This window comes from Pocillopora verrucosa, chromosome 10, assembly GCF_036669915.1.
Source record: "Pocillopora verrucosa isolate sample1 chromosome 10, ASM3666991v2, whole genome shotgun sequence".
Taxonomy (NCBI): Eukaryota; Metazoa; Cnidaria; class Anthozoa; order Scleractinia; family Pocilloporidae; genus Pocillopora; species Pocillopora verrucosa.
Window position 1 is genome coordinate 9,175,438 of NC_089321.1, and position 27,215 is coordinate 9,202,652.

The 27,215-nt window shown below is 36.5% G+C and overlaps 3 protein-coding genes across 3 annotated transcripts; 1 reads left to right on the forward strand and 2 right to left on the reverse strand.

Annotated features, from left to right (window-relative positions):
• Window positions 1-43: 43 nt before the first annotated feature.
• On the reverse strand, window positions 44-5,725 carry LOC131799189 (ADP-ribosylation factor-like protein 5B). Its single transcript, XM_059116889.2, has 9 exons — window positions 5,544-5,725; window positions 4,332-4,392; window positions 4,200-4,254; window positions 3,537-3,629; window positions 3,267-3,350; window positions 2,749-2,799; window positions 2,452-2,526; window positions 2,088-2,113; window positions 44-1,782 (listed from the first exon to the last, which is right to left on the reverse strand). Exons 1-9 carry the CDS (start codon window positions 5,587-5,589, stop codon window positions 1,737-1,739), a joined length of 537 nt encoding a protein of 178 aa, XP_058972872.1. The 5' UTR covers window positions 5,590-5,725; the 3' UTR covers window positions 44-1,736.
• A 462-nt stretch (window positions 5,726-6,187) lies between these two features.
• LOC131799129 (PAT complex subunit CCDC47-like) lies at window positions 6,188-13,266 on the reverse strand. Its single transcript, XM_059116799.2, has 16 exons — window positions 13,023-13,266; window positions 12,011-12,057; window positions 11,667-11,720; window positions 11,250-11,315; window positions 11,033-11,160; window positions 10,577-10,623; window positions 10,140-10,258; window positions 9,666-9,731; window positions 9,434-9,535; window positions 9,229-9,336; window positions 8,732-8,820; window positions 8,539-8,600; window positions 8,051-8,163; window positions 7,779-7,856; window positions 7,426-7,515; window positions 6,188-7,314 (listed from the first exon to the last, which is right to left on the reverse strand). The coding sequence occupies exons 1-16, from the start codon at window positions 13,237-13,239 to the stop codon at window positions 7,243-7,245; spliced, it is 1,458 nt and encodes a 485-aa protein (XP_058972782.1). The 5' UTR covers window positions 13,240-13,266; the 3' UTR covers window positions 6,188-7,242.
• A 54-nt stretch (window positions 13,267-13,320) lies between these two features.
• Window positions 13,321-26,707, forward strand: LOC131799128 (probable ATP-dependent RNA helicase DDX23). The gene is made up of 31 exons (XM_059116798.2): window positions 13,321-13,655; window positions 14,196-14,237; window positions 14,339-14,402; window positions 15,128-15,187; window positions 15,343-15,429; window positions 15,576-15,627; window positions 15,735-15,802; window positions 15,963-15,992; window positions 16,330-16,365; window positions 16,491-16,603; window positions 16,727-16,790; window positions 17,704-17,783; window positions 18,237-18,373; window positions 18,490-18,578; window positions 18,748-18,823; window positions 19,015-19,151; window positions 19,568-19,633; window positions 19,876-19,920; window positions 20,160-20,199; window positions 20,290-20,339; window positions 22,607-22,753; window positions 23,027-23,088; window positions 23,979-24,010; window positions 24,103-24,160; window positions 24,591-24,660; window positions 24,900-24,938; window positions 25,153-25,196; window positions 25,452-25,535; window positions 25,636-25,682; window positions 25,970-26,091; window positions 26,474-26,707. The coding sequence occupies exons 1-31, from the start codon at window positions 13,396-13,398 to the stop codon at window positions 26,573-26,575; spliced, it is 2,403 nt and encodes an 800-aa protein (XP_058972781.1). The 5' UTR covers window positions 13,321-13,395; the 3' UTR covers window positions 26,576-26,707.
• The last annotated feature ends 508 nt before the right edge of the window (window positions 26,708-27,215 follow it).

Genomic DNA, 27,215 nt, shown 5'->3' on the forward strand with positions numbered 1-27,215 from the left:
TGCTTACTTAATAAGCACAATTTTCACTAGCTAACACCGTTAATCTCATTTTGAAACATTTTATTTTCAAACGTTTGTCAAGTGAAACATTCTTTACTGAAAGGATAATAAAAGTGCGCTACAAGATGTCTTGTTCATTGCTAAGGATTACACATTATGTAAACAGAAACCGAAACGAAATTACACTTTCTGACCTAACTGCAAACGCAATTGTAGTTCTCCGTATTTGCACTGACTTCACATTCTCGTCTTATTCTCCTCGCAGAACAAAAAATAGAAAATAAAGGATATAGTCAATATCTGGTCTACTACACAAGAGAGTATATTATTTCCCTTCCTGCTTAATTCCGTCGCTTTGTACTCCAAACTAAACTTGACCGGAGAAAGGTGGCGGGATGAAGCCTAAGCCATGAATGATGAGACAAATAGTCACAGATTTTTTTCCTTCCAACACTCTTCCAGAAACCTTCTTTGGAATGATTCTGTATATTGATCAAGATTTCCACATTAGTCGAACAACAGGTTTTCCTCCAAATCCTATTGCACATTCTAGTCACAATACTCATGAATTACTCTCTTTCATCAATTAAAAACAGTATCCTTTGGTGCAAGGCTATACCTTGTCTTGTCTACAGCACTTTGGATAAAACTGTACTGAAAAACTTAAGGCAGCCTCCCACAAACAGTTGAAAGCTTTTTCAAGACCCAAGGTGACCAGAATCAAATCTCTCAGAGTGAGCAAAAAATTTTTCATTTGGATACATAATATTCTCCCAAACAAAAGAACTAGGAATGTCCAGACATACATTTAGATAATAAATATTTGCATTGATGATTGAGGTCTAAAGGTGGTAATTTAAGCACACACTATATCAAATTGACTTGCTTCTGATCAACTTATTCACAATTTTGTCCAATAGAAAGCACCTTTGCTTAAAGTATTTTCAACATACCATTCTGAAAAATTCTCATCAATGACAATTTTAACAATAATGTTACAGCTACAGTTATTTCAAGTCTAAAGAGTTTATTCAATCTCATACTGAGACAAAATAAAATTACTGTTATCAATTACTTCTAAAAGAAACTAATTTTATTTACAATGGTTTGATAGCTAAATGAATTAAGTCATATTTGTATACATTATAAGCTGCTGTAAGTAGGACACAAGCCAGGAAATTTGTGTTGGGTATAAAACTGATGGCTACTGGTAAACTTCCCTCTAACAATAATAAAAAAAAGATTTCTTAATTTCTTTCAATCATTTTGTTTGGCTTAACTTCAATATTCCTATCTGAAAATATTCTCTTTTTATGCAGTAGATATGTTTTTGAGTTATATGACTTTGTACAAAGAGCACTTCAACCATAAGAGTTTGTCACTTCACTTTATTTTTTCCAGGGAGTTTACCATAAAGCTTCAACTTCATGTGATCAAACCAGTTTTCCTGGCTAGCATTGGAACAAATGAAACATAGTCCCCAGCAAAATAACTTGTTATTCCCCCAATTGATAACCATTCTTACAGGAAGAAGACAAAACATACCCAGTCATAGTGGTTAAATATTTAGTAGAACTAGCCAGATGTCACTCCCACACAAAAGAAACAATTCAGTGACTAATGTACATAGAGAAATAAATGATAGCTTTATTATTGTACATTTATTTCAGTAAAAAATTTAACTGCTTTTTATATAAAATAAATTGAAACATTTGCATTAAATAGAGAATACAAGTCTACTTCCTAATATGATTTGTAATCCATTCAAGCCCCTGGTACAATCTGGAAAAGAGAAAAAATCACAACACATTGTTTGAGAATATTTTTTTAGTGCACACTTGCCTAGGTACTAAGGATCCTATGCTAAGGATCCCATGCTAATGATCCTATTTGACTCCTACATCCTATAAACACATTTTTTTTACTATTATGAAAAAACAGATGAGACATATTTGTACCAGATCTTTCTTTACAATAGTAATAGCATAAATTAAACCAAGAATTGAACACCTTACTTGAGCTCACACTGAAACTGTGTCGTACAATGCATTACAAACTGAACTAAACAAAGTTACCAGCTTACTCACCCTTCTCCTGTAAGGGCACAACATGCCTAAAAAGAAATAAAAAAATAGACAAGAAATTACTTAGCAACAAAACTCCTTTTTGACATTACTTTTAGCTTAGTATACACTTAATCAGCAAATGGAGATAACACATTTGTTATTCAATCATCAGATGCCTCACTTTTGTTTCCAATCTGTCTTTACAGTAAAATGTTTACTTCAGAGAGAGAAAAAGGAACATCTTCCTTTGCTTAAAACATATTCCTACAGGTAACATTTATTGAGCATACAACATAGAAAATGACCAGGGTAGTCACTGAAAAATGAATGAGCACTGGTTTATATAAAAAACATCATCAAATCAATTCCCTTTGTGAAAATTTACCTGTATATGCCATCCATGGTCCTTAATTGAAGTAAGATTTAATTGTTCTGATATTTCTGCAACACTCATTGATCCCTGAAAGAGAATAACTCTGAGTCAGAAAGCAATTACATTTATATTCAAAGTAAATAATGTTAGATCATAAGGATTTCTACTCTGTTAAAAAGTAGTTCTTATTCATACAGTATTATCATTCAAGTTCACAGTTTATCACAAATTTACCAAATTGTGTTTGAATTGCAACATTTTTACATCAAGTTTTTTTTATCACGCAGCTGCTTCAACAGAGGAACAAACCTTTATGTCTTGTTTGTTAGCAAATATAAGAACCCCAGCTTGTCTTAGATCCTACAGCAAAAGAAAAAAAGAGATAAGAAATAGAGATAAAGCTGTGCACTCTTGTAACTGGAGAGCATTACTGCTCACAATAAGACAGCTTTGTTTCTTCCAGTTCACTGAAGAAGTCCAAGTAAGTCTGAATGAAATGATTATGATCATGCAGAGATAAAGCTTTATAATCTATAACCTTGTGATCAGTTACTGTATTATTTTAGTAGGAATGGGATTAACTTCAATGTCAGGAACAACATAACAAATGATGATTCTGAAGACATCCACAGCCAGTTGTGGATCCTTTGTCTTCCCCCTCCCCCAGCTCATGCTTACCATAATGAGGCAGAAGTGCTACAACTTATTTATTGAAAGCTGAGTTCTGATTGGCTCATTTTTCCCAAAAGACAATTCCCCACTCCACTGAATTACCACAATGCATTTTGAATGATGATGGCTACTTTTGCATTGCTGAACAATCTTACCTCATGATTTAACATGTTGTAAAGTTCTGCTTTTGATACAGCAAGTCTTTCCCTATCAGTACTATCTACAACTAAAATTAAAAACTGAAAGAGAAAACACAATACAACTTGATCAAAATTACCTATTTTCTGATGGAAAAGATGATCAAGAAATCCTTAGTTATTTAGAGCAGAAAGTACTACAGAGCGGTTAAGAGAACTTTGCAAATTACTAACTGTATTTAGGAAAACTATGTAAGGAGTTACTGAATATTATAAAGTTTAGTTTACCTCTGTATTTGTGTAATATGTGTTCCATGCTGATCTTAGTGATTCTTGACCTCCTATATCCCACATCAAGAAATGAATATTTTTCCATACAACCTAATATTGAAAAGATGAGTACACACAATCATGCACCGCACATAAACAATGAATTACAATCTCTAGGCCATCTAATAAACTTGAACCCATTAAATAGTTTCCTTTAGATAAATGGACCTTCCTTGAGTATAAGAACAACAGATGTTGGCTAATACTTTCCAATTAACTCTTTAACTCTTAAGATCTGATTGTTAATTCTCACCTCTCGCTAATACACAGTACCTTCTAAATTAGATATAAGAATTTAATGCTAGATCACATCCAAGTATTCTCATTACTTGTTTGCTGAAGAGTGTATAGATATTGTATGGATATTATAAGAAGTCACATGTTCACCACTCCTGGGATTTCCAGGTTAAAAGAAGCCAACAATAAACATTTCACAAATTACAGTAATTGATGAAAACCTTTACACATTTCAAAACAAATGGAAAATTTTGCCATACAGCTTGAAAGAACCATCTTGCCACCTGTAATACTGTCAATAGGAGGCAGCTAACTATATGTACATGAATGTCACAGGTTTCCAATACACTCAACTCTTCAAAATCTTTATTGTTATAGGCTTACCTCTTCTACATTACTGCCTATTGTTGGTGATGTATGAACTACCTCACTCATTAAACTGTAAGACAATAATGAAAAAAATAAACATCATGATAGATCTAAAATATAATTTTCAACCTAAATTTTGATACTTACAACTGATACAAAATTGTTGTTTTTCCTGCATTATCTAAGCCCACAATGATCACCTTGTGTTCTGAAAATAATAAAAATTGATATTTGCATTACAATTTACTCTACAATTTAATATAGTCATACCACTCATCATGTTACAAAGTTTGTATCTCCTGAAATGGAAAGATAATATTCTTGTTCTCACTCTGGTCAGATTTTATATTAGGCAAAAATGAATCATGTTCCAATTCAAAAAATTTATTATAACAACACTTTCCAGTCTTAACTGTTTACTACTAACTGATTATGTTTCCGTGACATCAAAGACTTTCAAGTTTAATTCTATGATGTGAGAACCAGTTCATTTAGAATATGATCTGAAAGTGGTTAATGGCTTAATCAATAAGTTGTTATTTAAAAAATTGAGCTCATTTCCAAAATTTGGATGCAAAAAATTTGCATTAGTTTCTGCCAACAGAAAACTAGAATCAGAAGAATTCAAGAATATGAGAAATCAGTTCAACAGAATTTACTCATTTTACCCATACTTCACAATATTTCCACATTGACTTACGTGGTCATTCAAAACAATTGTACAATTGGGGAAACCCCACAAACAGAAACTTGAAATAACAGCTAATTTCCATTAGCTTACAACACAGATTTGAGTAAAAGTCGATTTGTAAATATTCAAATTCAGGACTGGTGTTGTTCATGGGTTCCACTTTACCAAAATATCGGTTTACCCAGTTTATATTACCGTTTTAAGGAGACAAAATACTGTATATATGGAATGTTTAAAAATCAACTTCATTGTAAGATATGCAAGGCCTTGAAATCACATTGAATAAATAGGTAGCATCCTTTGTTGAAAACAATAACACGTACTTAAGGTTCACAAGAATACGTCGCTACCTCTTCTCCGTCGAAAAAAAGTACAACAACAACAAAAATTTCACTCGTTCCTTGACGAATTTCAATCTTCACACATATTGTAACATCCATGCACACCGTACACAGACAAAGGTTCCGACAAGCTTAATGATTTCCATCAGAAAACGCCATGAAGAACGATCTTCCTCAATTAAAATATATATGACCAAAGTAAATCCAAAATGGAATAGAGCCTGTAGGGTTAAGTAAAGAGCAAAGACATACATGTAACAGGATTTTGTCTCTTTGATATTTTTACTGGCAAGCTAAGGGCACGCCAACCGTAGGCATTATACTTACCCTCATTGCTGAACCAACTGAACAATTTAGCGAACAAAAGCCCCATCTCGTGCCCATGAAAATAACGTGGTTAAAATGGAATCGGGACAAAATCCAGGAATTTAGGGAAAGGTTTTTTCAATCGATATTTGTACTACCTTGACTTCCTAAATCGACACTACACATAGTCAGGTCAAATCACGCATGCTCCAAGCCTCGCATGGATGTGATGTGACGTAATTGTACAAGCGAGAGTTCCTATCTCCGGAAGTGTAAATTGATATAAACTTCTTCGCATTTCTGTTTGGTGAGAACTGTAGCTGCCACACTTACTCAAGCAACGCTAAATTGAAATCGAAGGTTCGTTTGCATCACCCAAAAAGGCTTGACAGCCGAGACATCTCTTAATTAATTGTACGGAACTTATTTAACTCTAGGAAAACATAAGATATTATCATGTTTAAATCATTGTGGAAGAAAAATTATTTAGCAATATTTCTGCGAATACCTGGAATAGTCTTCCCAAAAAAGTTCATAACTCAACAAATCTAACAGAATTCCATTGCAATCTTGAGAAAGCTATTCTTTAGAATCATTCATTCATTTCATTCTTCGTTATTATATTAATAATTTCTTTATATTTCGTTTAACATTATGATTGTAATTTATTTGATGAATTTGTTTTTTTACACACGTTCGTATTTGAAAGAGTTATAGCTCCTGAAAGACATTTCTAGATAAAGAAGTATATTGCAAGTTCCCACGACGGTGGAGTGACTAACGCCTTTTTTTTCACCTGTGCTTAAAATAGTTGGTGCTCTTTAATTTTTCACCGCAACTATTTTTATAAACTTAAAATATTATCGTAGTTAGCGGAAATTCTGACGCAAACTCGAAACTTTTTTTCCATGATTTCCCGATTTTCAGAAAAGTCAAGGTTTGCTCACTGTCGGTGATCAATGGAACGCTTTCAGAGCGAGAAGAGAGTTAAACGAGCGACTGACTCTCAGGCTATCGCATTATCGCTTTGATGTTATGGAAAATGGGAGGCACAATGGATGGAAGATAGGCTATAGCAGAGCTAACTCAGTTTAATGACTAACATCTATCTCTTGCTTTAAGCAAATGAACACTTTTCGATTCGCCTTGAGGTTTAACGAGAACGCAATTTTACGAACACGCATTTTTTAAAACCTTCATTTACGTCTTTCTGACCACAAAAAAAAAGGACACAAAAGACGGGCCAGTTTTATCTTGTTATGACATTATTAAACACCAAAAATACAAGAGCAGCCAGAGGCCATGAAATAGTCGAAACACAGATAATCCCGAAGTCACGTGGACAGAGAGTGACAGCCAGCTGTTTGTAACATTACATAATACAATGAGTCTTGATACTCAGATAAAAATCAATTACAAGTAATAATCATGGAAGACTGAAACAAAACGAAAAAATAACCTCAAAGAAGGAGTAATTTTTAAATCTATGTATAAAAACACGAAATAAATAACACATTCGTCGTCAAACTTCTCGTCATTATGCTCCTATTATTCATTAGACGCTAGAGTCAGATTTTTAACTCTGCGTTTCATGATTTTAGAAAACTCCGTTTTCCTTTGAGGGTTGTAAATCAAATTGCAGCGTTTAAGAAAAATTCTGAACGAAGTAAATAAAAACTTGGATCATCCAGCGTCAAACAAAAGTTCTCAAACTTTTCCTTCAGCCACGTGCTTTGACTTGTTTTACTTTGAATGGATTTCTTTTCTTCATTTCTTTCTTGTGTTCTCTCTCCTAAAGACAAGCCAGAAAAGGAAATGTTTACTCGAAGTTATATCACAAAATCATAAAGTCATTTATTGCGTAGACTACTTTTCCTGGCGCAGATATTGAATGCAAACCAACCTCCAGCCTTCGCTGTCTGTCAGGGTCATCCTCTTGCATGATTCGTTCTTTCTCAGCTCTTACTTTGTCTTCGCGACGTTGCTGTGCGGCCTTCAATTGTAAAAAAGATGCAGTTAACTTTGAAACTACTCAATTATGGAACCTTTATTCGTGACCGAGCAAACTTGCCAAAAATCTTGTCACAAAAAGACCACCAAGATTTCCTTTCTCTCTGGTTTGCATGTTATTGCGTGGAAGTAATTCAAAAGAATCCAACAGAGGTTAGAGAGCATTTAAATTCCGCGACGCTAGATCAAAGCAACGTCACGAAAACTGCCAAATATAAGAAAACATTACCATTAATTTTCACTCACTTCTTGCCTTTGAGCATGAGATTGTTTCAGCAGATTTTCCTCGAGTTCTCGCCGATTTTTGTCAGCCTTAGCTTTAGCCTGAAGTAAACAAAACACGATTAGTCTAACGATTCACTAATAAGGAATGTTACGCAGTGTGGTAACACGACAGAAAAAGCTACCCCACAGGCGAGTCTATGATGAATGATATAGAGGAAAATTAAAAGAAAAAAACTAAAAGATTTCTAAACTCGAGAAAAGAAGCTAGAACTAAGCACGAGAAACAAACAAACCTCTTTTCCGAGCTTAAACCGTCTAACCCTATCAATACAGTGAAGAACTAGTTTCATCATCGGTTCTAATTTGACCATGTCAGATGACTTGGTACTGCTCCCTTTAGAAGGCACTGAAAAATATATCGTATACAGCACTCAGATACAAGAAAACAGAATCAAACAAGCTGACACCATAGTTATTAAGGATGGCTGAAAGGATTTTGAGATCTCAAAAGTCTGAGATACATAAATATCATTTACAAGATATCATTGCCAGTGAACTCATTGGAGATGTTGCCAAACTGATTCAAGATATCAGTGAACTCTTCTCAAGTTGCCAGCAAATTCAACCAAATAATTGGCAGATTCATCTGAGTTGTCAGCAAACTCAGCCAAGTTGTTGGCAAACTCAACTGAGTTGTCTGTGAACTCAACAGAGTTGTTTCCCACCAGTTGTTACTGCAGAAATATAAATTTTCCAGCAGCAAGACAGAAATCAATCTCACCTTTAAAGTTAAAAAGCAGGACTTTCTTAGGTTTGACAGGTTTCCCACTAGCTGCCTGGTCACTAAAATAAATAAAAAAGACTAATGAGCAAGACAAAAGGTTACCTAGAGAATAAACTAAATCTGAGACAACTACCCTAAAAAGATTCAACTTTTCTTTCAATTAAAAATATTGATAAAGCATTTGACATACTCATCATCAGGTTGCTTTGGACCCACATATTGATCAGAAAATATCAATGAGTCAAGCATTTCTTCACCACTGGAAATAGCTCTTGTGATCTGTAATGAGAAATGCCACACATTGAAGAAAAAAAAATGGCTGTACATTTGTCAGGAGTACAAGACAAAGATACAGTGCTCAAACAAAAAGATACTATCTGAGTCCCCATCTGCAATCAAACCCTAAACTTCAAATTGCATTGTCTTATCCTGGACTACTGAGCTGGGGAGAACTCACTGGTGAGATAAGCTGAATAATAATTTAATACATGACATGCATGCTGCTGCCTGCGTATTGACAGTATGGGCAAGCTTTTTTCATTGCTGAAAATAGCTGGATGCAGGAGTTGTCACACATTTAAGGCTGCTACCTCTACCTCATGTAAAAGAAACATCTCAAAATCATAGCAATCTGATATTTTGAGCTAAGAGTAAAAAAAAATTAGCCAAGTTTTTTTTTTATCATACCTGTGATGATAAAATGGCACTGGCTGCTTCAGCAGACTCAGTTAACACAACAAATGAGCCAGGTAGATCATATTTAGGTCCAGCACGTTTATCAGGACAGAAGAAGGTCTACGTAAAGAAGACAGTGTTACCAAATACATCAGCAGACACTTTTCATGACCACAAATATATCAGAACAAATTCACCACATAATTCTTTTCTTTACCAAATCTTGGAGCTCCTTTTGCATCTTAGCAGCAGTCTTCTTTGGTAAAACAGCAAGAACAAAGTTGTCCATTTCTTCATCAGTCATGTGCACTGTAACTGTCTAAATAAAACATAGACAACAAATTAAGGACTTTTCAGTTTTTTGTTGTCAACAGCAATTAGAAAATGAGCAAATCAGACAATGGTGAAAACAAACAAATAATACATAACAAAACAAACTTAAAACGTACCACAGTATCCCTGGCTGGTTTGACTAAATAAGACATCACACTAACAAGATCATGACGCTTCTGTAACTAAAATAGAAAGATAAAGACCAGTGACCAACTGTCCTATGCACACAGAGCAACTGATAACCATTTTTACAGTAAGTGCTCTAAACAGCAACTGTTTTGATCAGCTAAGAATAAAATTTGGCAACCTTTGTTTAGTGGTCATGTAGCAAGATGTAATATTTTTATGACTCAATGCTCAAGGTTTTGGTGAGAGAGGCATTTACAGAAAATTTTATTGAACAAATGTCCTTTCAAATTTATGTTTATTAAACCGACAACAAAATAAAATTGGAGGTAACCATTTCAATATCATCTAAGGTCATCAAATTGTGACGGTGACAAATATTTTCATTGAAGCATGAACAAAGTTATAGGGTAAGCATCTACATAAATGAAACATGTAACTTTGGGCTAAGATTTCTTCCTTACCTTAATTTCAACAAGCAATCCATCACAGCCTACCCTCCCTGTGCACCATAATGTATACAGACTCTCACTCTCCTTCACCAATATTCCTTGTTGAGGTTCCTCACTGGAGCCATCATCACCTGGTTAGGCAAATAAAACAATATTCAAATTAAACAAACCAGTATAAAACAATGATTTTAAAAACAATGCAACAAATAATATTCAGATGATTGCATCATTAAAATTCTTGCTTTCTTCTCAGACACATCAATTTGATTTCATGTCATTGTGAGTCTTTCAGCAATAGATCACAGATGACATCAAAATAAAGTCAGAACATAGTGGCAATCAGCAGCTCCTTGTGAGCCACTTTTTTTGTTCTCACCACATTTTGATGTCATCTGTGATTTATTACTGATCAGATACATAGCAATATGGAATCTAATGGTAAAACTTACCCACTACACTGAAATTACTCTCCAAAAGTTCTTTATTAGATTTTAACCTGGGAATTTAATCAAAGGAGACAAAGTTATAATTCAAATTGAATGGGGTCCCATACATAAAATAGAGAAGAATCATTTAACCTTGAACTCTAGAGATCAAATTGTTCATTCTCCTTTCTCCTACTGCACATTTGCTAGTAACAAGAATTTGGTGTGAGATCAAGATAACAATTGATACCTGAAAAAATTTAGTATTCTCAATCCCTGTCGGCTGGATGTTTGAAAATTATAAGGCTATTACTTTATTAGTTTTTAACTGTTATGTGTCACCCACTTAGTTATTTTCTACATGGAGAAAGGGTTAATCATGGATATGCATCAATTTTGAACAGAAAAAGAAAAAAAATCATCAGAATTTGTTTTTGCTGTGAGCCATTCAGTTGTTTCATAAAAACACAAACACATTACCATGCAGTTGCAAGCCTTGAGTTTTTACTTCGTCCAGCAAAGAAATTAAGTGCATAGGCTGCTAGCCCAGCTAGAGTCAGAATTTCAGCATAAAATCCCTCCCAGTTTGCCCTTAAATGAACAGGAATCTGAAACAGAAACACCAAAAAATGTAAGAAAAGTAAAAGTCTTTGCAAGAAATAAATAAACATGTTTTATTATCTCATGAAGCACACACCTTCTTTATTTTTAAATCAGGTTGTGGACCTGATTTTCCTTTTGGTATTTTTTCTTTATTATATCCCTGGATGGTAGGAAAAAAGTATACCATCAGTAAACTTGTTTGTGTAGAGGTAATTTATACAACCAGTTTACTCTTAACTCCTTTGAGTGATCAAGAAAGAATTTCTCCTTACAATATCAATACAATATCAAGCAGACAAGTAACGAGGAGGAAAATTATCAATTGATTTAATAACAAATTCTCCAAACTAAAATTTTAAGAATTGAATGGCAGATAGAAAAAAGAATTACCTAATGAACGTGATCTTGGGAGTGAAAGTGTTAGAGTGGTTTAACAATAGTTAACAAGTATCAGAACAATCAAGGCTGAAACTACGAAAAAAACAATTCAAAAATTAAACAAAATCTTTACCTCAAATTCTTCTTCATCAGTAAAGTGATCAAACTCTTCTTGCTCCTCCTCTGACTACAAAAATGAATAATTCATTCACTATTAATGATCAGTTGCAAACCCAAGTAAGGTAAATATTTGTTCATTCAAAGTTTGTTAAGTCAATAAATGACATTCTTTAAAACACCTGTAAAAATATAAAGTACACTACTTGAGGAAAGTCCCTCGAACTAAGACAAAATTCTCCAACTGAAAAAATTATTCATGTGAAATAATGATAATCACAGTAATGTTAACACTGATATGTGGATATAGCAAGGAACTATGAAGATATTATCATCTATTTGAAAGTATAAGCTGTTTACCTCTTCAACATTTGCCTCTGACTCATCTGTTTCTTCTGCAACATCAGCTAAATAGATGAACCAAAAACATTGTGATTTATATCTTTTTAAGTATTTCTTTTTTCCCTCAACATCCCCATATTTTCTTTGTTCACTGTTTTTCTGCAACAAGCACAAATTTCACCACTACAGAGGGTAAGATGAGGAATAAAAAAAAAAGAGAGACAAAGTTTAGGGAGGGAAAGGACAAAGGGAGCAGAAGTTAATGAAAACTCTCTAAAATTTTCAATTCATCCCTTAAACCAAACATTATTTTGTGCATTAGTTGTTGGCTATACCACCACAGTACACCACCCCAGTCACCTGGTCTGGAATGAACCAGTTCACAAATAGAACCCATAATGTACTCTAGGACCAGGCTCGAAGTTCTTTGACCCAAGCTGACCAAACAACAAAAAAACGCAACGTTGGGAATAAAAGTGAAGGGTTCCACGAATTAAGTTCTATAACAAAAAGGAGCGACCTTCCGTATGAAATATATGAACACCTATGCTGAGTAGTCAAACCCAATAACATAAAGTTTCTACAACATGCTCTTCCCTTGCTCTAGCTTTTAATTAACAGCATATTGTTTATATTTCTATACACCGTGCCAAGGCAGGTTCCCATCTAAACCAAGTAAAATTTATCAGCTGACAAAAGTGTATATGGCAAAGAATCGATCGTGGTTGTTACATGAAGATGACATAAACGTTTGAAATAATCCAAAAATAAAGAGAAACAAGAAAAGACGAAGACCAAAATTTCATTTTGATGTTGGGGAAAGATGTAGCGTGACAAACACACGTGGTAGCTAGCGTTCCAAAAGAAGTAGGTGATTATTGTAGGTGATTGCCATTAAAGTCAACAAAGACTATAGACCTTAAATCCAGTTAAATTGCAAGTACATAATTTCTTGGAAAATATTCACTTACCCACCTTAGCCTATCCAGGAAAAAATACGCGCTAAATAAGTTTTAAAAACTCTTCTAACCTTCCTCTTCTTCATCGTCATCTTGATCGCCTGTTCCATGCACCTCTGTTTCTTCTTCATCTTCTTCGTCCCCTTCCGTTTCAAATTCAGCAAAATCATTACTGTTGTCGTCCGGTTCGTCAGTGGCAGTGATGTACGTCAGAAAACCAACAAGCAGCAGGAAAATCATGATAAATAAAGGCCTGAAAGGCTTCAGATACGAGCGCACCGACGCCATTTTGAAAGTGGGTTAATAGTGCTACCCAAAGTTCCATTCTCGCGATTTCACGAGGCCTGCAATAGTTTCTGGGTACTGGTGGCCATGTTGAGTTAGACGTCTGGAATCGTGCAGTTATCAAATTGAATTTAGTAATTCTTCCGCTGTAAAGTAAAAATGGGAAGCGAAGTCAAGATGGAGACTGATATGGATAAAACGGACAGCAAGTTAGCATCGCGAGATGAGAGAGAGAACGCGGAAAAAGACCGTGATAAAGACAGGGATAGACACCGGCATAAAGACAGACATCGCAATAAGGAATCAGACAGAGAACATAAGAGAGAAAAAGAAAAGCATCGTGATCGAGACAAACGTGAAAAGGACAGAGATAGGAAGAGAGATAAAGACAGGGACAGAAAACACCGTAAAAGATCAAGGTATACCAAGGGTAGCAGTGTGTGGAGCAATGTTATATGCAGAACTGGAGGTTGAAAGCCTTGTTGCGCATGTACTTCTGTTTTGTAGAATTACTAGATATTTCAGCAAAAGTTTTCCTTTTCAAATAGTGTTAGGTTAACGCCTCATGCATGTCAGGGTTAACCCTTTGACCCCTTTGGGTGCCAAGTATCTAATTTCTCCTTACAATATTGCCCCGTAATCACACATACAGGTTATGAGAGTAAAGGAAATGATCACCAACTCAAAAAGCAATTGATTGCCAAACAAACTCTACATGTCAGCACCCTAGAAAATGTATGGAGAACAGTGTATAGAATATGCATACTGATGTTAGGGTGTAAAGGGTGCTACTTGTAGCAATTGTCACAACGTAGGGATATTAACAGTAGATGGGTACAAAATGTCCATATACCCTTAAAGGCTTATTTTTCAAGTCGTCATACCAGAGGCTACTTGTCTGTTTAGTGGACTGATGATTTTTGGATTGCTTACAAACTTTAAGTACCTTTTTGTTCTAGATCTAGGTCACCTCACAGATCCAAAGATAGCAAGAAGTCAAAGTAAGTTCTTTTTATAAAGGAAAGTGTCTGACCATTTTGTTACCATTTGTCAAATCTTTAGTCAAGTGAGTTAATAAAACATCCACTGTAATATTTATCAGACCAGATGACGACAAAAATGGTGTAGAAGAACAAGAGGATGAGCAAGTGAAACCAAAAGTCGAGGTGATTAGACAGCTTTTAATCAAGTTTAAGTAATGTCGTTTGGTTTTATCAACTGATTTGTTCATGTAATTTGGCCATTGTAAAGAGTTTCTAAAGCTGATGTTTCAAGCATCAGCCCTTTGTCCTTCTCTCTGACCAAAGGCTAAGGCTCAAAATGTCAGCTTGAGAGACTTGTCATTTTGACCAATACTAACAGTATTGAATCAATCATTAAAACCAAATTATCTTGTAATGCCTCTGATGCAGTATCACAGTTTTGTGAGAAACATACTTCTTTATGCTTGTGATCTGGTTGAACAAGATAATGCCATGCAAAGATGGCCCAGCAAGAAAGGGAAGAGAGAGAAAGAGTGGTGGTCATATGAGAAAATTTTCATTGACTGAGTTAGTTTGGATTGAAAGAGAAAACATTTGGCTCTTGGTCACAAGGTGCAAACCTCACCGCACTCACTACATGCTTCATTACCTTGAGCAAAATGTTTTCCTAGTTTTCACTCCTACTGAGTCAATAAGTTCATAATATGAAATGGCATCCAATAGAAAACCAGCTAAAACTCTACAGTCACATAATGTTCTTGTAATAATTAAACTTGTGATGTACACTTCATGTAGCATATCTAGAGCCAATTTTGATTGTTGTATACTGAACATTATAGTTGTGAACTGCTGTATTGTGATGTGTGGAATAACTGTGTATAATACAATTTTTTTTATCCTTATACTAGCCCTTATCTCTAGAGGAAATGATTGCAAGACGAGAGGCTGAAAAGAAGGCACAAGAAAAGGTATAGGAACAACACAGGGACCACACAGCTAATTGTTTGGGGTTCCTGTGGACCCACACTGCCAGATTATTTTGTTCGAGTTCTTTTTTCAGTTTTATGTGTTTTTTCATTAACTTTTTTGAAGCTTATAATTTACTGGTACTGTTTTATCACAGCCAACATTTTTGACTAAAGAACAAAGAGCCATGGAGGCACTGAAAAGGAGACAGCAGCAAGTAGAAGAACAACGGAAAAAGACTGAGGTATTTAAGAAGAGAATCTATTCCACAGATTTATGTTGAGTGAGCAAGGATAGAACTTCATCTTAAACATCTTTCAACAATTTTTTTAACAGACATTCATCGACAATAATTATTCTGAACTTTAAAATAATGCATTTGTCCTACAGGGGGAGCGCCAAATGAGGGAGAAGTTTCTAAGAGAGGCACAGTATTCGAGAGGTTAGTCAGCTTGTTTGCCTCATCTTATAGTTGATAGAGTTTCCACCTTAACATCCCTTGCAAATTTTGATTGTACATGTTATTTTCTGAACACATTCAATGACCAGAGGATGAAGTGGAAAGAGAGAGAAGGGAAAGAAGAGAAAGACGAGAAAAGAACTTGACTGAAGAAGAGGTGGGAACCATGTTTGTTGAAAGAATGATTTTTCTAATGATTTTTAATGTTAATAAATTGTGTTTAGTACCATGTTTTAGAGCTTAGATATAGAGAAAAGTTCCTGTAATTTTCCATTAATTTTGAATTACTACTTTCTTCTCTGGCTGCCTTATTGTAGGCTGAGAGTGAGAAAGCAAAACTACGAAAGGTAAGATACAGACATACTCATTAAAATGCATTATGATGGCTCTTAATGAGAGTCAACCTACAAAGTGTATGACCTGCTCATGAATTCTTCTGATGTGTTACCATTGAACTATTACACTCAAGGAAGCCACGCCTTTAACTTTGAGGTGTTTCATGGAACAAAGATCTTTTTGGCCATTAGGATTAAAAGGTTGAAAGGGTTTACATGAGTTGTGGATGAAAGGATAGTAGCTTTCAAGCCTGTGGTAAATTTGTCATTCAACAGCAATCACTAACACAGATATCCAAAGTTATTTTTCTATACAGAGATTGACTACTCATTTTACACTTTTCCACAGGAAAAAGATCAGGAGAAAGAAATCCAAGCAATAAAGGTAATACTGGATGTGATAATTAAAAAGAATGACTGATACAAAGTCAAGTCTAAAAGGACCAAACATAACTTTGTTAATCTGATTAGCTATGTACTGCAGTATTTGATTAATATGTGAAATTTCAGGAGCGATACCTTGGGGGAGTGAAAAAGAGGAAGAAGATACGTCGTCTTGCAGACAGAAAGTTTGTGTTTGAATGGGACACAGGAGAGGATACTGCTGTGGATTATAACCCAATGTAAGTATCTTCAGTAGTAAGGGACATAAACCAATGAATCAGTGTAAAGAAAAAAAAAAGTGTCTAGCAAGTAACTAACTTATTTCAATAACTGTTTTTTTTTTGTTTTTTTTTTTTCCATAGTTACACTGATAGACATCAGATACAACTCTTTGGAAGAGGACACATTGGCGGAATTGACATAAAGGTAAAGGTCCTTCAAAAGATATTTACGTTATAGTGAAAAGAGCTGAAGTTGATCAACAGCTCTCTTTGTTCATAAGCCAGACATATTCACTCCATATTTTTCTTTTCCACCCAAAATTAATTTCAAAATAGTTGTGTAACAATATTATGTTAATAAATCAGGGCACAGCAGATTTTCATGGGGATGTTTTTAAAAGGATAATTTTACTTAAGCCTCTTAACCCTTCTACCCCTTGGAGTGTCTGGCCTCTTTTTTCCCCTTGGAATGTCTGGTCTCTATTTCCCCCCTGGAATGTCTGGTCTCTATTTTCCCCCTGGAGTGTCTGGTCTCTTTTTTCCCCCTGGAGTGTCTGGTCTCTATTTCCCCTTGGAGTGTCTGGTCTCTATTTTCCACTTGGAGAGTCTGGTCTCTATTTTCCCCTTGGAGTGTCTGGTCTCTTTTTTCCCCTTGGAGGGTCTGGTCTCTATTTTCCCCTTGGAGTGTCTGGTCTCTTTTTTCCCCTTGGAGTGTCTGGTCTCTATTTTCCCCTTGGAGTGTCTGGCCTCTATTTTCCCCTTGGAGTGTCAGGTCTCTATTTTGCCCTTGGAGTGTCTGGCCTCTATTTCCCCTTGGAGTTTCTGGCCTCTATTTTCCCCTCACATTATCATCCTTTAGCCTTGAATCAAATTTAAAGATTATGAGAATGTAGAAAATAATGACCAATTTAAGAAGCTCCTGACTGTCAAACAAATTCTCCTTGTCAGAACCATGGGAAATGTAAAGAGAACATTGTGGAGAATATGAATGTAAATATTGGGGTGGAAAGAGCCAAAAGTGAATAACAATAGTCATTATTGATACTTAAATAGAGGAAACTTATCACTACCAGTTAAGATTGTTTCATAGCTTATATCTACCTGATTCCAAAACATAGTGGCAGAAGAAAGAAACAGGGAAGTTTTACCAGGAAATGTTGGAGAAAAGACGAACTCAGGAGGAGAAGAATCAGGAGGCGTAAGTAACAAAGCAATGCATATTTTTGTGTGTGTTTTTGAATAGTGCTTGTATCTCTACCATAAAATTTTACAATCACTGTCATTTGAAAAAAAAGCTGTAAACACATTGAGTTGATTTTTACTGGCAAATTTTGTCCTGGCCAATCTAAATTAAGTTCAGGACAAACTTGAAATTTTTAAAACAAATAATTAATTACCATTTCTGTTCACAGTCCAGTATTTGTTCCTTAGATATTTTGATGTGTTCACAGTTTTCTTAGTTTCATGGTTAGTGTTGTCAATCTTTGTCATGTTGTTAGTTCTCTGTAGTTCTTCCCATCAGCCTGTAGTTTGAAGATGTTAAATAAAAACAAATCCATTGGAAGTACATTAACCAGCTTGCCATGCCCTTTCCTTCCTCTGTGCTATACATGCATTTGTGATATATGGGTACTTTGATTTTCCATTTCAGGTCACGTATAAAGAAGCAGCGTGATCTGGAAAAACAGCGTGCTTATGATGATCGTCATTGGAGCAAAAAGTCTTTGGAGGAGATGTGTGAAAGAGATTGGAGAATTTTGCGGGAGGACTTCACAATTTCCACAAAAGGTAGGACACTTTTATCTCTATTGTTTTTCCACTGTTCTCCAGGTTGACAACAGAAATCCTACTGATAATAATCAGTCTTCAGTATAATGGAAATCATTTTCTATTTTATGTAACAGGTGGTAAGATACCTCATCCACTAAGGTCATGGAAGGAAAGCACTCTACCCAAAGACATTTTGGATATAGTGGACAAACTCGGATATGAGGTAACCACAGGCAGCCCAATTTGATGCACATGTCGTGAGAAGTTTATTTGGGCTTCAATAATGTTGTTGATCATTATTTTTGGTAGATCTTTTGGATTGGTTTTGAAAATAATTATTCAAAATCAGTAAAATTTTGCTTATTTACCTTAGTTATGTTGTTTCTTTACAGGACCCAACACCAATCCAGCGACAAGCCATTCCTATTGGTCTTCAGAATAGGGATATTATAGGAGTGGCAGAGACAGGTGATCAGAGATCTTAGGATTTCAACAGTTGTTCTTCGTGTCTGATCTTGGATTGTTGTTCCATGTTCTGTAATCTGTGATTGCTTCCGGCATGGGAAATGTTGGAACAAAACAAATAAGCTTACAATCCTAAACGTAGTTTCTTCTCTTAGTTGACTGTGTGTTTGTTTGTTTGTTTATCATATTCAAAGGCAGTGGAAAAACAGCAGCATTTTTAATTCCATTGTTGGTGTGGATCATGGGGCTGCCAAAGATTGAAAGAGACATCGACGCAGACAAAGGACCTTATGCTTTGATCATGGCTCCAACCAGGGAATTAGCACAACAGGTGAACAAATAGCAAATAATAAAAAAACATACTCTGTAAGAGGCACAGTGAATGAAATTACAACTAACACATTATCCATGTGATACACGCCAGCCAATTGATAACGTTGATCGCACGTATACTAGTTAATTTCTAAACTTCTTGTTCAGAAACCATTAACGTGCAAGTTGACAGAAAGTTAAAGCCCCTGTCGCTGCTCTGTTCGGATACCTTCGGACTTAGTTGTAACATCTTCGGGAGTCCGTCTGTGGCAGTGATCGGAAGTTGTCGGCCCATCTTCGATAATGTTCGGAAATTCTTAGGGTTGTTTTCGTAAATCGGATTCTCACGTTTTATCGACGAAAACTTTTTAGGTTTAGTTTGGTACTCCAGTAGATTCTGTAATTTTTATTATTGCGTGTATTTTGTTTTTTCAGATTGAAGATGATGCAGCAAAGTTTGGACGTCCTCTTGGTGTTCGGACAGTTTCTGTGATTGGTGGGGTAAGGAGGCTATGCTTAAACTACACAGAGTCGTTTTAAAAAACCCTCCACCCCTGTCATAGTTTTTCTTATTTCCTAAGACGGTTTTCCTATCTTGATCAGCTTCTAGTTTATAATCAGTTGTCCTCCAACCCAGCACAACAGTTTCTTTTGTACTCACTAAAAGTGTCTTTTATCGTTAAATGTTGCTTAGTTGTCAAAGTTCTCTGACTTACTCAGCTTTTCTCCATTTTCCCTCCCAGCTGTCACGAGAGGATCAAGGATTCCAGTTGCGACTTGGATGCGAGGTAATCTTCAACTTACTATAGAGCAATACTCAGAAACCAATCTCTTAACATCAATTTAGCACCGATTTGATCACTGCGTGACAACTTAATCAGCAAAAATTATTACGAAACAGTCTGGACAAATTGTTGTGTGACAGAAGCACTTATGGGTCACAGAACAGCTTGTTGGGGCACCACAATGTGTTGTTTGACAAAATTGCACAGGTTCTCACTGAGTTCTGTGACTTTTTTTTTTCTAGATTGTTATTGCCACTCCCGGCCGATTGATCGATGTTCTTGGTAAATGTTTGCCTTCCAATTCCCTTTGATGTTATGTCTGCCTTGTTTTCGTAGTTTACCTGCTAATCTGAGTTTTTCTCCTTCTGACAGAAAATCGTTACCTGGTCCTTAGCCGCTGTTCATACATTGTTCTTGATGAGGTTTGAGTCGACTGTTAACCCTTGTACACACTAATATTACCATGCATATTCTATATACTGTGCTCTATATACTGTGCTCTATATACTGTGCTCTATATACTGTGCTCTGTATACTGTGCTCTATATACTGTGCTCTACATACTGTGCTCTACATACTGTGCTCTACATACTGTGCTCTACATACTGTGCTCTACATACTGTGCTCTACATACTGTGCTCTACATACTGTGCTCTACATACTGTGCTCTACATACTGTGCTCTACATACTGTGCTCTACATACTGTGCTCTACATACTGTGCTCTACATACTGTGCTCTACATACTGTGCTCTACATACTGTGCTCTACATACTGTGCTCTACATACTGTGCTCTACATACTGTGCTCTACATACTGTGCTCTACATACTGTGCTCTACATACTGTGCTCTACATACTGTGCTCTACATACTGTGCTCTACATACTGTGCTCTACATACTGTGCTCTACATACTGTGCTCTACATACTGTGCTCTACATACTGTGCTCTATATACTGTGCTCTACATACTGTGCTCTATATACTGTGCTCTACATACTGTGCTCTACATACTGTGCTCTACATACTGTGCTCTACATACTGTGCTCTGGATACTGTGCTCTGTATACTGTGCTCTACATACTGTGCTCTACATACTGTGCTCTACATACTGTGCTCTGGATACTGTGCTCTGTATACTGTGCTCTCTATACTGTGCTCTGTATACTGTGCTCTACATACTGTGCTCTACATACTGTGCTCTACATACTGTGCTCTACATACTGTGCTCTATATACTGTGCTCTACATACTGTGCTCTATATACTGTGCTCTACATACTGTGCTCTATCTACTGTGCTCTATATACTGTGCTCTGTATACTGTGCTCTACATACTGTGCTCTGTATACTGTGCTCTACATACTGTGCTCTATATACTGTGCTCTACATACTGTGCTCTATATACTGTGCTCTATATATTGTGCTCTATATACTGTGCTCTGTATACTGTGCTCTACATACTGTGCTCTACATACTGTGCTCTATATACTGTGCTCTACATACTGTGCTCTACATACTGTGCTCTACATACTGTGCTCTATATACTGTGCTCTGTATACTGTGCTCTACATACTGTGCTCTGTATACTGTGCTCTACATACTGTGCTCTGGATACTGTGCTCTGTATACTGTGCTCTACATACTGTGCTCTACATACTGTGCTCTACATACTGTGCTCTGGATACTGTGCTCTGTATACTGTGCTCTCTATACTGTGCTCTGTATACTGTGCTCTACATACTGTGCTCTACATACTGTGCTCTACATACTGTGCTCTACATACTGTGCTCTACATACTGTGCTCTACATACTGTGCTCTATATACTGTGCTCTACATACTGTGCTCTATATACTGTGCTCTATATACTGTGCTCTGTATACTGTGCTCTACATACTGTGCTCTGTATACTGTGCTCTACATACTGTGCTCTATATACTGTGCTCTACATACTGTGCTCTATATACTGTGCTCTATATATTGTGCTCTATATACTGTGCTCTGTATACTGTGCTCTACATACTGTGCTCTACATACTGTGCTCTATATACTGTGCTCTACATACTGTGCTCTACATACTGTGCTCTATATACTGTGCTCTGTATACTGTGCTCTACATACTGTGCTCTGTATACTGTGCTCTACATACTGTGCGCTATATACTGTGCTCTACATACTGTGCTCTACATACTGTGCTCTACATACTGTGCTCTACATACTGTGCTCTATATACTGTGCTCTATATATTGTGCTCTATATACTGTGCTCTGTATACTTTCCAAGGTGTTGACAAGGAGAATTTGTTTAAGAGTTAAGAACTTCTTTAGTTGTTGATCATTTTCATTATTCTCATGACTTTAAAGTGTGATTCAGGGGTGATACTGTAAGGAGAAATCAGATTTTAGTCACTCTTAGGGGTTAAAGGGTTAAATTTGTTCATGGAAAGAGAAGAAAGATTACCGTATTTCTGAAGTGTACATTAAAGTTGAAACGGGAATTCGTAGCATTGATTTAACTGCTGTCCTAGCCAGGGAATGGAAGGAACAACGGTGAATAGAGCACTAGGAAATCTCAAGTTACATTTTTGTAAAGCGGAAAATGACAACGAACAAAAACTTGATCGTTTTGTTTAAATTTTTTCTTTGAGCTCAGGTAAAACTTTATTTCGTCTGTTCTTCATTAATGATTACAGGCAGATCGTATGATCGACATGGGTTTTGAGCCGGAAGTTCAAAAGATTTTGGAACACTTACCAGTGAGTAACGTTAAACCTGATAATGAAGACGCTGAGGATCCCGAGAAACTACTGTCCTACATGGGAAAAGACCGCTTTAGACAGGTTGGTGCACACATAACATTTGTTCGTTAAGATGTTGGCGGATTTTTAATATTGTATTTGGGACAGAAACAGTACAAACAATATGTATACAATTTACTGGAATGACTTAATTTGAAATCAAGAATTATTTTCTAGTAAAAATGATCATCGTTGGAGAAGTATATTATGTGATGAGCAATATCGACTTTTACCTTGTTCATCTTTTTACTAAAATGTTTGCCTGTAACGCTCTTTTGATTTGGTGGTAATTGTTGTGGTTGTTTATTTTGTCAGACGGTGATGTTTACGGCCACTATGCCTCCGCAAGTGGAACGTATGGCGAGGAACTATCTTCGGTAAGTAAATCAAATAATTCAAACAGTTTCTCTCCCATTTTGTATGTGTTGGACCCATTTCGATCGGTTTCGTCTGATTTCTGACGGCTCCGTCTGATTTCGAACACTGCCATCCGATTTCTAACGATTCCTTCCGATTTTAGGCGCTGTCCTCCTTTCGGTGGTTTCTTTTGGCTTCGACAGTCCTGTTTGATTTTGAACGTTTCGGTTGATTTCGGATGTCTCCGTCCGATTTCGGAATATTACGTCCGATTCCGGAAGGCTTCATCCAATCTCGGACGATTCCGTCTAATTTCAGACAGTCTCGTCCGATTTTTTCGGTTTCGTCAAAGGAGGTGGTTCCTTTTGTTTTTGAAGGAATTCGTCCGCCGGTTTACGAACGCCTCTATTTCGTGCAATTCTAACTGCTGTCGGATAGTTCGACCGATTTCGAACTGTGCGTTGCGATGCTGAACGCATCGTCCAATTTTGGACGGCTTCGTTAGATTTTTGACGGGTTCGCGCTTTTTCAAACGGTTGTATTCGGTGTTGGAGGCTTACGAACAGGTCGTCTTGATTTCGGAATTGTTCATCTGATATTGAATGCTTGCGTATGTGTTTGGTTTGCCCACTGCCTTCTGTCTTGTAGTTTCGATATCGAACGGAACTTCTACGTTTCTGTTCGATTTCGGAGGGTTCCGTCCGATAATGTGCGTTTGGTTCGCGTATAAATCTTTTCGTCAGATTTCGGACGCTTTTGTACAATCCCAACGGTTTCCGCTTGCTTTCGTTTTATTTGGTTCCATTTGGGACGCTTCAGTCTGATTTCAGGTGGGTCCGTCCGATTTTCATCGGTTAAAAGTGACTGCATTACTGAAAAAAATGTTGAAAGGTGCCTGTTTCTCTTTCAGACGGCCTGCTGTGGTTTATATTGGTTCTATAGGTAAATATCCCGTCTATTCTATTATTACTCTTTCTTTTTCGATTTTCCACTAACTTGAGACTGAATACCGTTGCTTTACCAATTCTTCACAGGCAAACCAGTTGAGAGAGTTGAACAGAAAGTTTACATGCTTAATGAAGCTCAAAAACGGTTTGTCAGCAAGATTTTTGTTGTAATATTTATAAATCAAAACTAATATTTCTTGCGTCCTCCATGAACTAGTGGTTTAAGATATTTTCTGTACAAGCTAATAATTCATTTCTTGGCGGAGGTGTTCTGCACCTTAAAAAACCTCATTTGCTTTTGTTAAAGTGATTTCAGGGTTTGGTGCCAATATCTTAGTGTGGCTAAGCTCCTGTGCCTTGTATTTCATCTACAATCTTCATTGCTGGGTGAAGACATGTCTCTTGTCTGTTGTGAGGTGTCACTTTGGTTATCAAGTTGATATCGAATGAAAATGCCTACAACAACAAAGGGATGTAAGAAAGAAGGGCATAGAAACCTTGTAATCTGTAATGATCGGGCAAATTAAGCCAGTGATTGTTTTTCCAGAGAATAACGTTTTCCGTTTTCTAAACAGGAAGAAGCTGTTAGAGATATTGAACGGTGGTATCGACCCTCCCATTATAATATTTGTCAATCAAAAGAAGGTAAGATTCTCTACTTGTTTCTACTCAATAATTACTTCATATTAATCCACATTGTTAATTTATTCCCTGTGTATTTGTAGTAGTTCTCAGTTTATTCATTCAGTTTCCAATACTAGTGTTCTGTCATAATATTGCACTGATATGCTTCGATTTTAAAAGGAATCGGGACTCTAGCTGGGGTTCGACGAGTAGTTCCATTCACGAACGTGAAGGGTATAAAACGTTATTATTCTTTCTAGGGAGCTGATGTATTAGCAAAGTCCTTGGAGAAAATGGGCGTAAGTCTTTCGTAATTTTAGCCTCTGTCGTTACCCCTACTTGTTATTTTGTTTATTTCTGTGTTTGGTTGATCATTTGCTTGATTGTTTGTTTCCTTGTTTGTTGGTTGGAATTTTTTTTCCATTTGTTAGTTTTCTGTTTTAGTATTACCGGTAGTTATTTGTATGTATGTATGTATTGTTATATATTTTTAACCTAATTGGCTCTCCTTAGTTCCGTGCCACGACCCTCCATGGTGGACGAAACCAGGAACAGAGGTGAGTTCATTCCCTTGATCAACATGCCCCACCTCATTTATTCTAGACAAATTGTAAAAACATGTAGTTTACATCAAGCACTATTTTATACTGGATGGATTTTTAGTTGTACTCTTAAATGTCTTCTCTTTAACATCTTCTTTTTGCTAAAAGCTACTTGTTGTTGGTCAGTTGCTAGAGTTCGTTTTATACACCAGCACAACAGTCCTCTTTTTAACAGACTTGCGCGAATTGCAATATTTTATCTATTTTCAGAGAGTTTGCTTTGTCGAGTCTCAAGTCTGGTGCTAAAGATATTCTTGTCGCCACTGATGTAGCGGGGCGTGGTATTGATATCAAGTAGGTGTTCTTCATCGTTATCATCACCGTCACGATCATCTCTTTGTTTTGTCGTTTGCCCTTTTGTTCGAATGTTTTGACTTAAATTTTTTGTCGCTAGGGATGTCTCGCTTGTTCTTAACTACGACATGGCAAAGTCTATAGAAGGTTGGTGGTTGATATTAAATGGTGTCCATTTTATTAATTAACGACAGCGTGTCCAAAATAGTCTTCTTTTCGATGAGGTATATCGCGGAAATGTTATTGTTGAGTAGGTTTTTCTCTTACAAGGTTTTATTTACGAGGACTCGATCTTCATTGCCAAATGCACGCCTTTCTTGTTCACGCCACGCAGTCACATTTATGTGTTCCTGTTTTATTCAAATTCACTGGTTTGGTAACAATAGCACAGCAATTGTCTGCAAGTAGTCGTAATGTTGTTTTATTCGTTCAAGGCTACACTCATCGTATCGGTAGAACTGGTCGCGCTGGAAAGACTGGTATCTCCGTCACCTTTCTGACCCAGGAAGATTCAGCCGTGTTTTATGACCTTAAGCAGACTTTACTGGCCAGTCCGGTAAGTAAATACCTAACAAGCAGCTGGAAAAAGGTCTGATTGAGAAAGGAATAAAAGAGGCGGGTTAGAATTTCGCTGGATTCTATTTTGAATTCCTCTTTTGTAATATGAAAACCCATTTCATTAAAAGAGAGGTCTGCTGCACAAATCTGGTTCTGGTTCTTACACACACACACACACACACAAATTAAATTAAATCCAGAAAATGAGAAATTGCAGCACACTCACCTTTTGAGATTTCTACTCAAGCGTCACAGACAGACCTGTTTAATTTCTTTCCACCTCCCTCTTCTCCTATCACCTCGCTTGATATGAATTCTGTCCCAATTTTATTTCTTTGACTACGTTTTACAACTGAATTTTAATCTTTTTTTGACTTTAGGTGAGCAATTGCCCGACAGAGCTTGAAAAACATCCTGAGGCTCAGCACAAACCTGGCACAGTACTGACAAAGAAAAGGAAAGAAGAGACAATATTTGTTTAAAAAACCCATCTTCCCCGATCATCCAAGAATGTCCAAATCGCAATATGTATCAGAAACATAACATTCAGAAAACGCTCTAGGATTGTAATGCAGACGGAAAAATTAAAAGTCGTCAATTCTTCTAAATTACAACTGTGATGTCGTTTTCATGGACAGTTTTGTTGTTCTTCTTAAACTAACTGTATATAGTCACTCTAGTCCAGGATCGACCGTGAGGAGTATTTGATGCGTACTTGATATAACTTCATACCCGAGTGAGGTTTGATATACTGCGTATTTCACATCATTAAGTGTGTTTCCGTTGAATGTTATGAACAAGGACACTTGTGATGCACATTATACAGGAATTGAATCTCATAACCAGTCAATGTTGGATTGATCTGATCGAGGTGCGATCTTGAAGAGCGCTCAATAGGCTGGATTGGTGCTTTTTTGCGCGTGAAGTTTTATAACTGAGTTTTTTCCCCCAGTTCTTACGCGCATCACAACACGGTACATGCAACTCAGTGCAAATCCTCACATGCCAAAGTGGGAAGGGGGGGGGGGGGTGGGAGGATGTCGGACGGAGTTTAAACGAGGTGGGTGGGGTGGAAGAAGTGTCATCGCTAGTAAATTTATGCTTGTTGTTCGTCATCACTCA

Coding starts and splice junctions, on each gene's coding strand:
- LOC131799189 (XM_059116889.2), bottom strand. CDS start 5,589: ATGGGGCTTTTGTTCGCTAAATTGTTCAGTTGGTTCAGCAATGAGG. Junction 2,800..3,266: donor ACAACATGTTAAATCATGAG/GTAAGATTGTTC, acceptor CTTTTGCTGTAG/GATCTAAGACAAGCTGGGGT. Junction 2,114..2,451: donor ACCATGGATGGCATATACAG/GTAAATTTTCAC, acceptor ATTTCTTTTTAG/GCATGTTGTGCCCTTACAGG.
- LOC131799129 (XM_059116799.2), bottom strand. CDS start 13,239: ATGGCGTCGGTGCGCTCGTATCTGAAGCCTTTCAGGCCTTTATTTATC. Junction 9,732..10,139: donor GATTGCTTGTTGAAATTAAG/GTAAGGAAGAAA, acceptor TTTCTATTTTAG/TTACAGAAGCGTCATGATCT. Junction 7,516..7,778: donor CTCATGCTCAAAGGCAAGAA/GTGAGTGAAAAT, acceptor TTACAATTGAAG/GCCGCACAGCAACGTCGCGA.
- LOC131799128 (XM_059116798.2), top strand. CDS start 13,396: ATGGGAAGCGAAGTCAAGATGGAGACTGATATGGATAAAACGGACAGC. Junction 23,089..23,978: donor ATGGCGAGGAACTATCTTCG/GTAAGTAAATCA, acceptor TTTCTCTTTCAG/ACGGCCTGCTGTGGTTTATA. Junction 24,939..25,152: donor AGTCCTTGGAGAAAATGGGC/GTAAGTCTTTCG, acceptor GGCTCTCCTTAG/TTCCGTGCCACGACCCTCCA.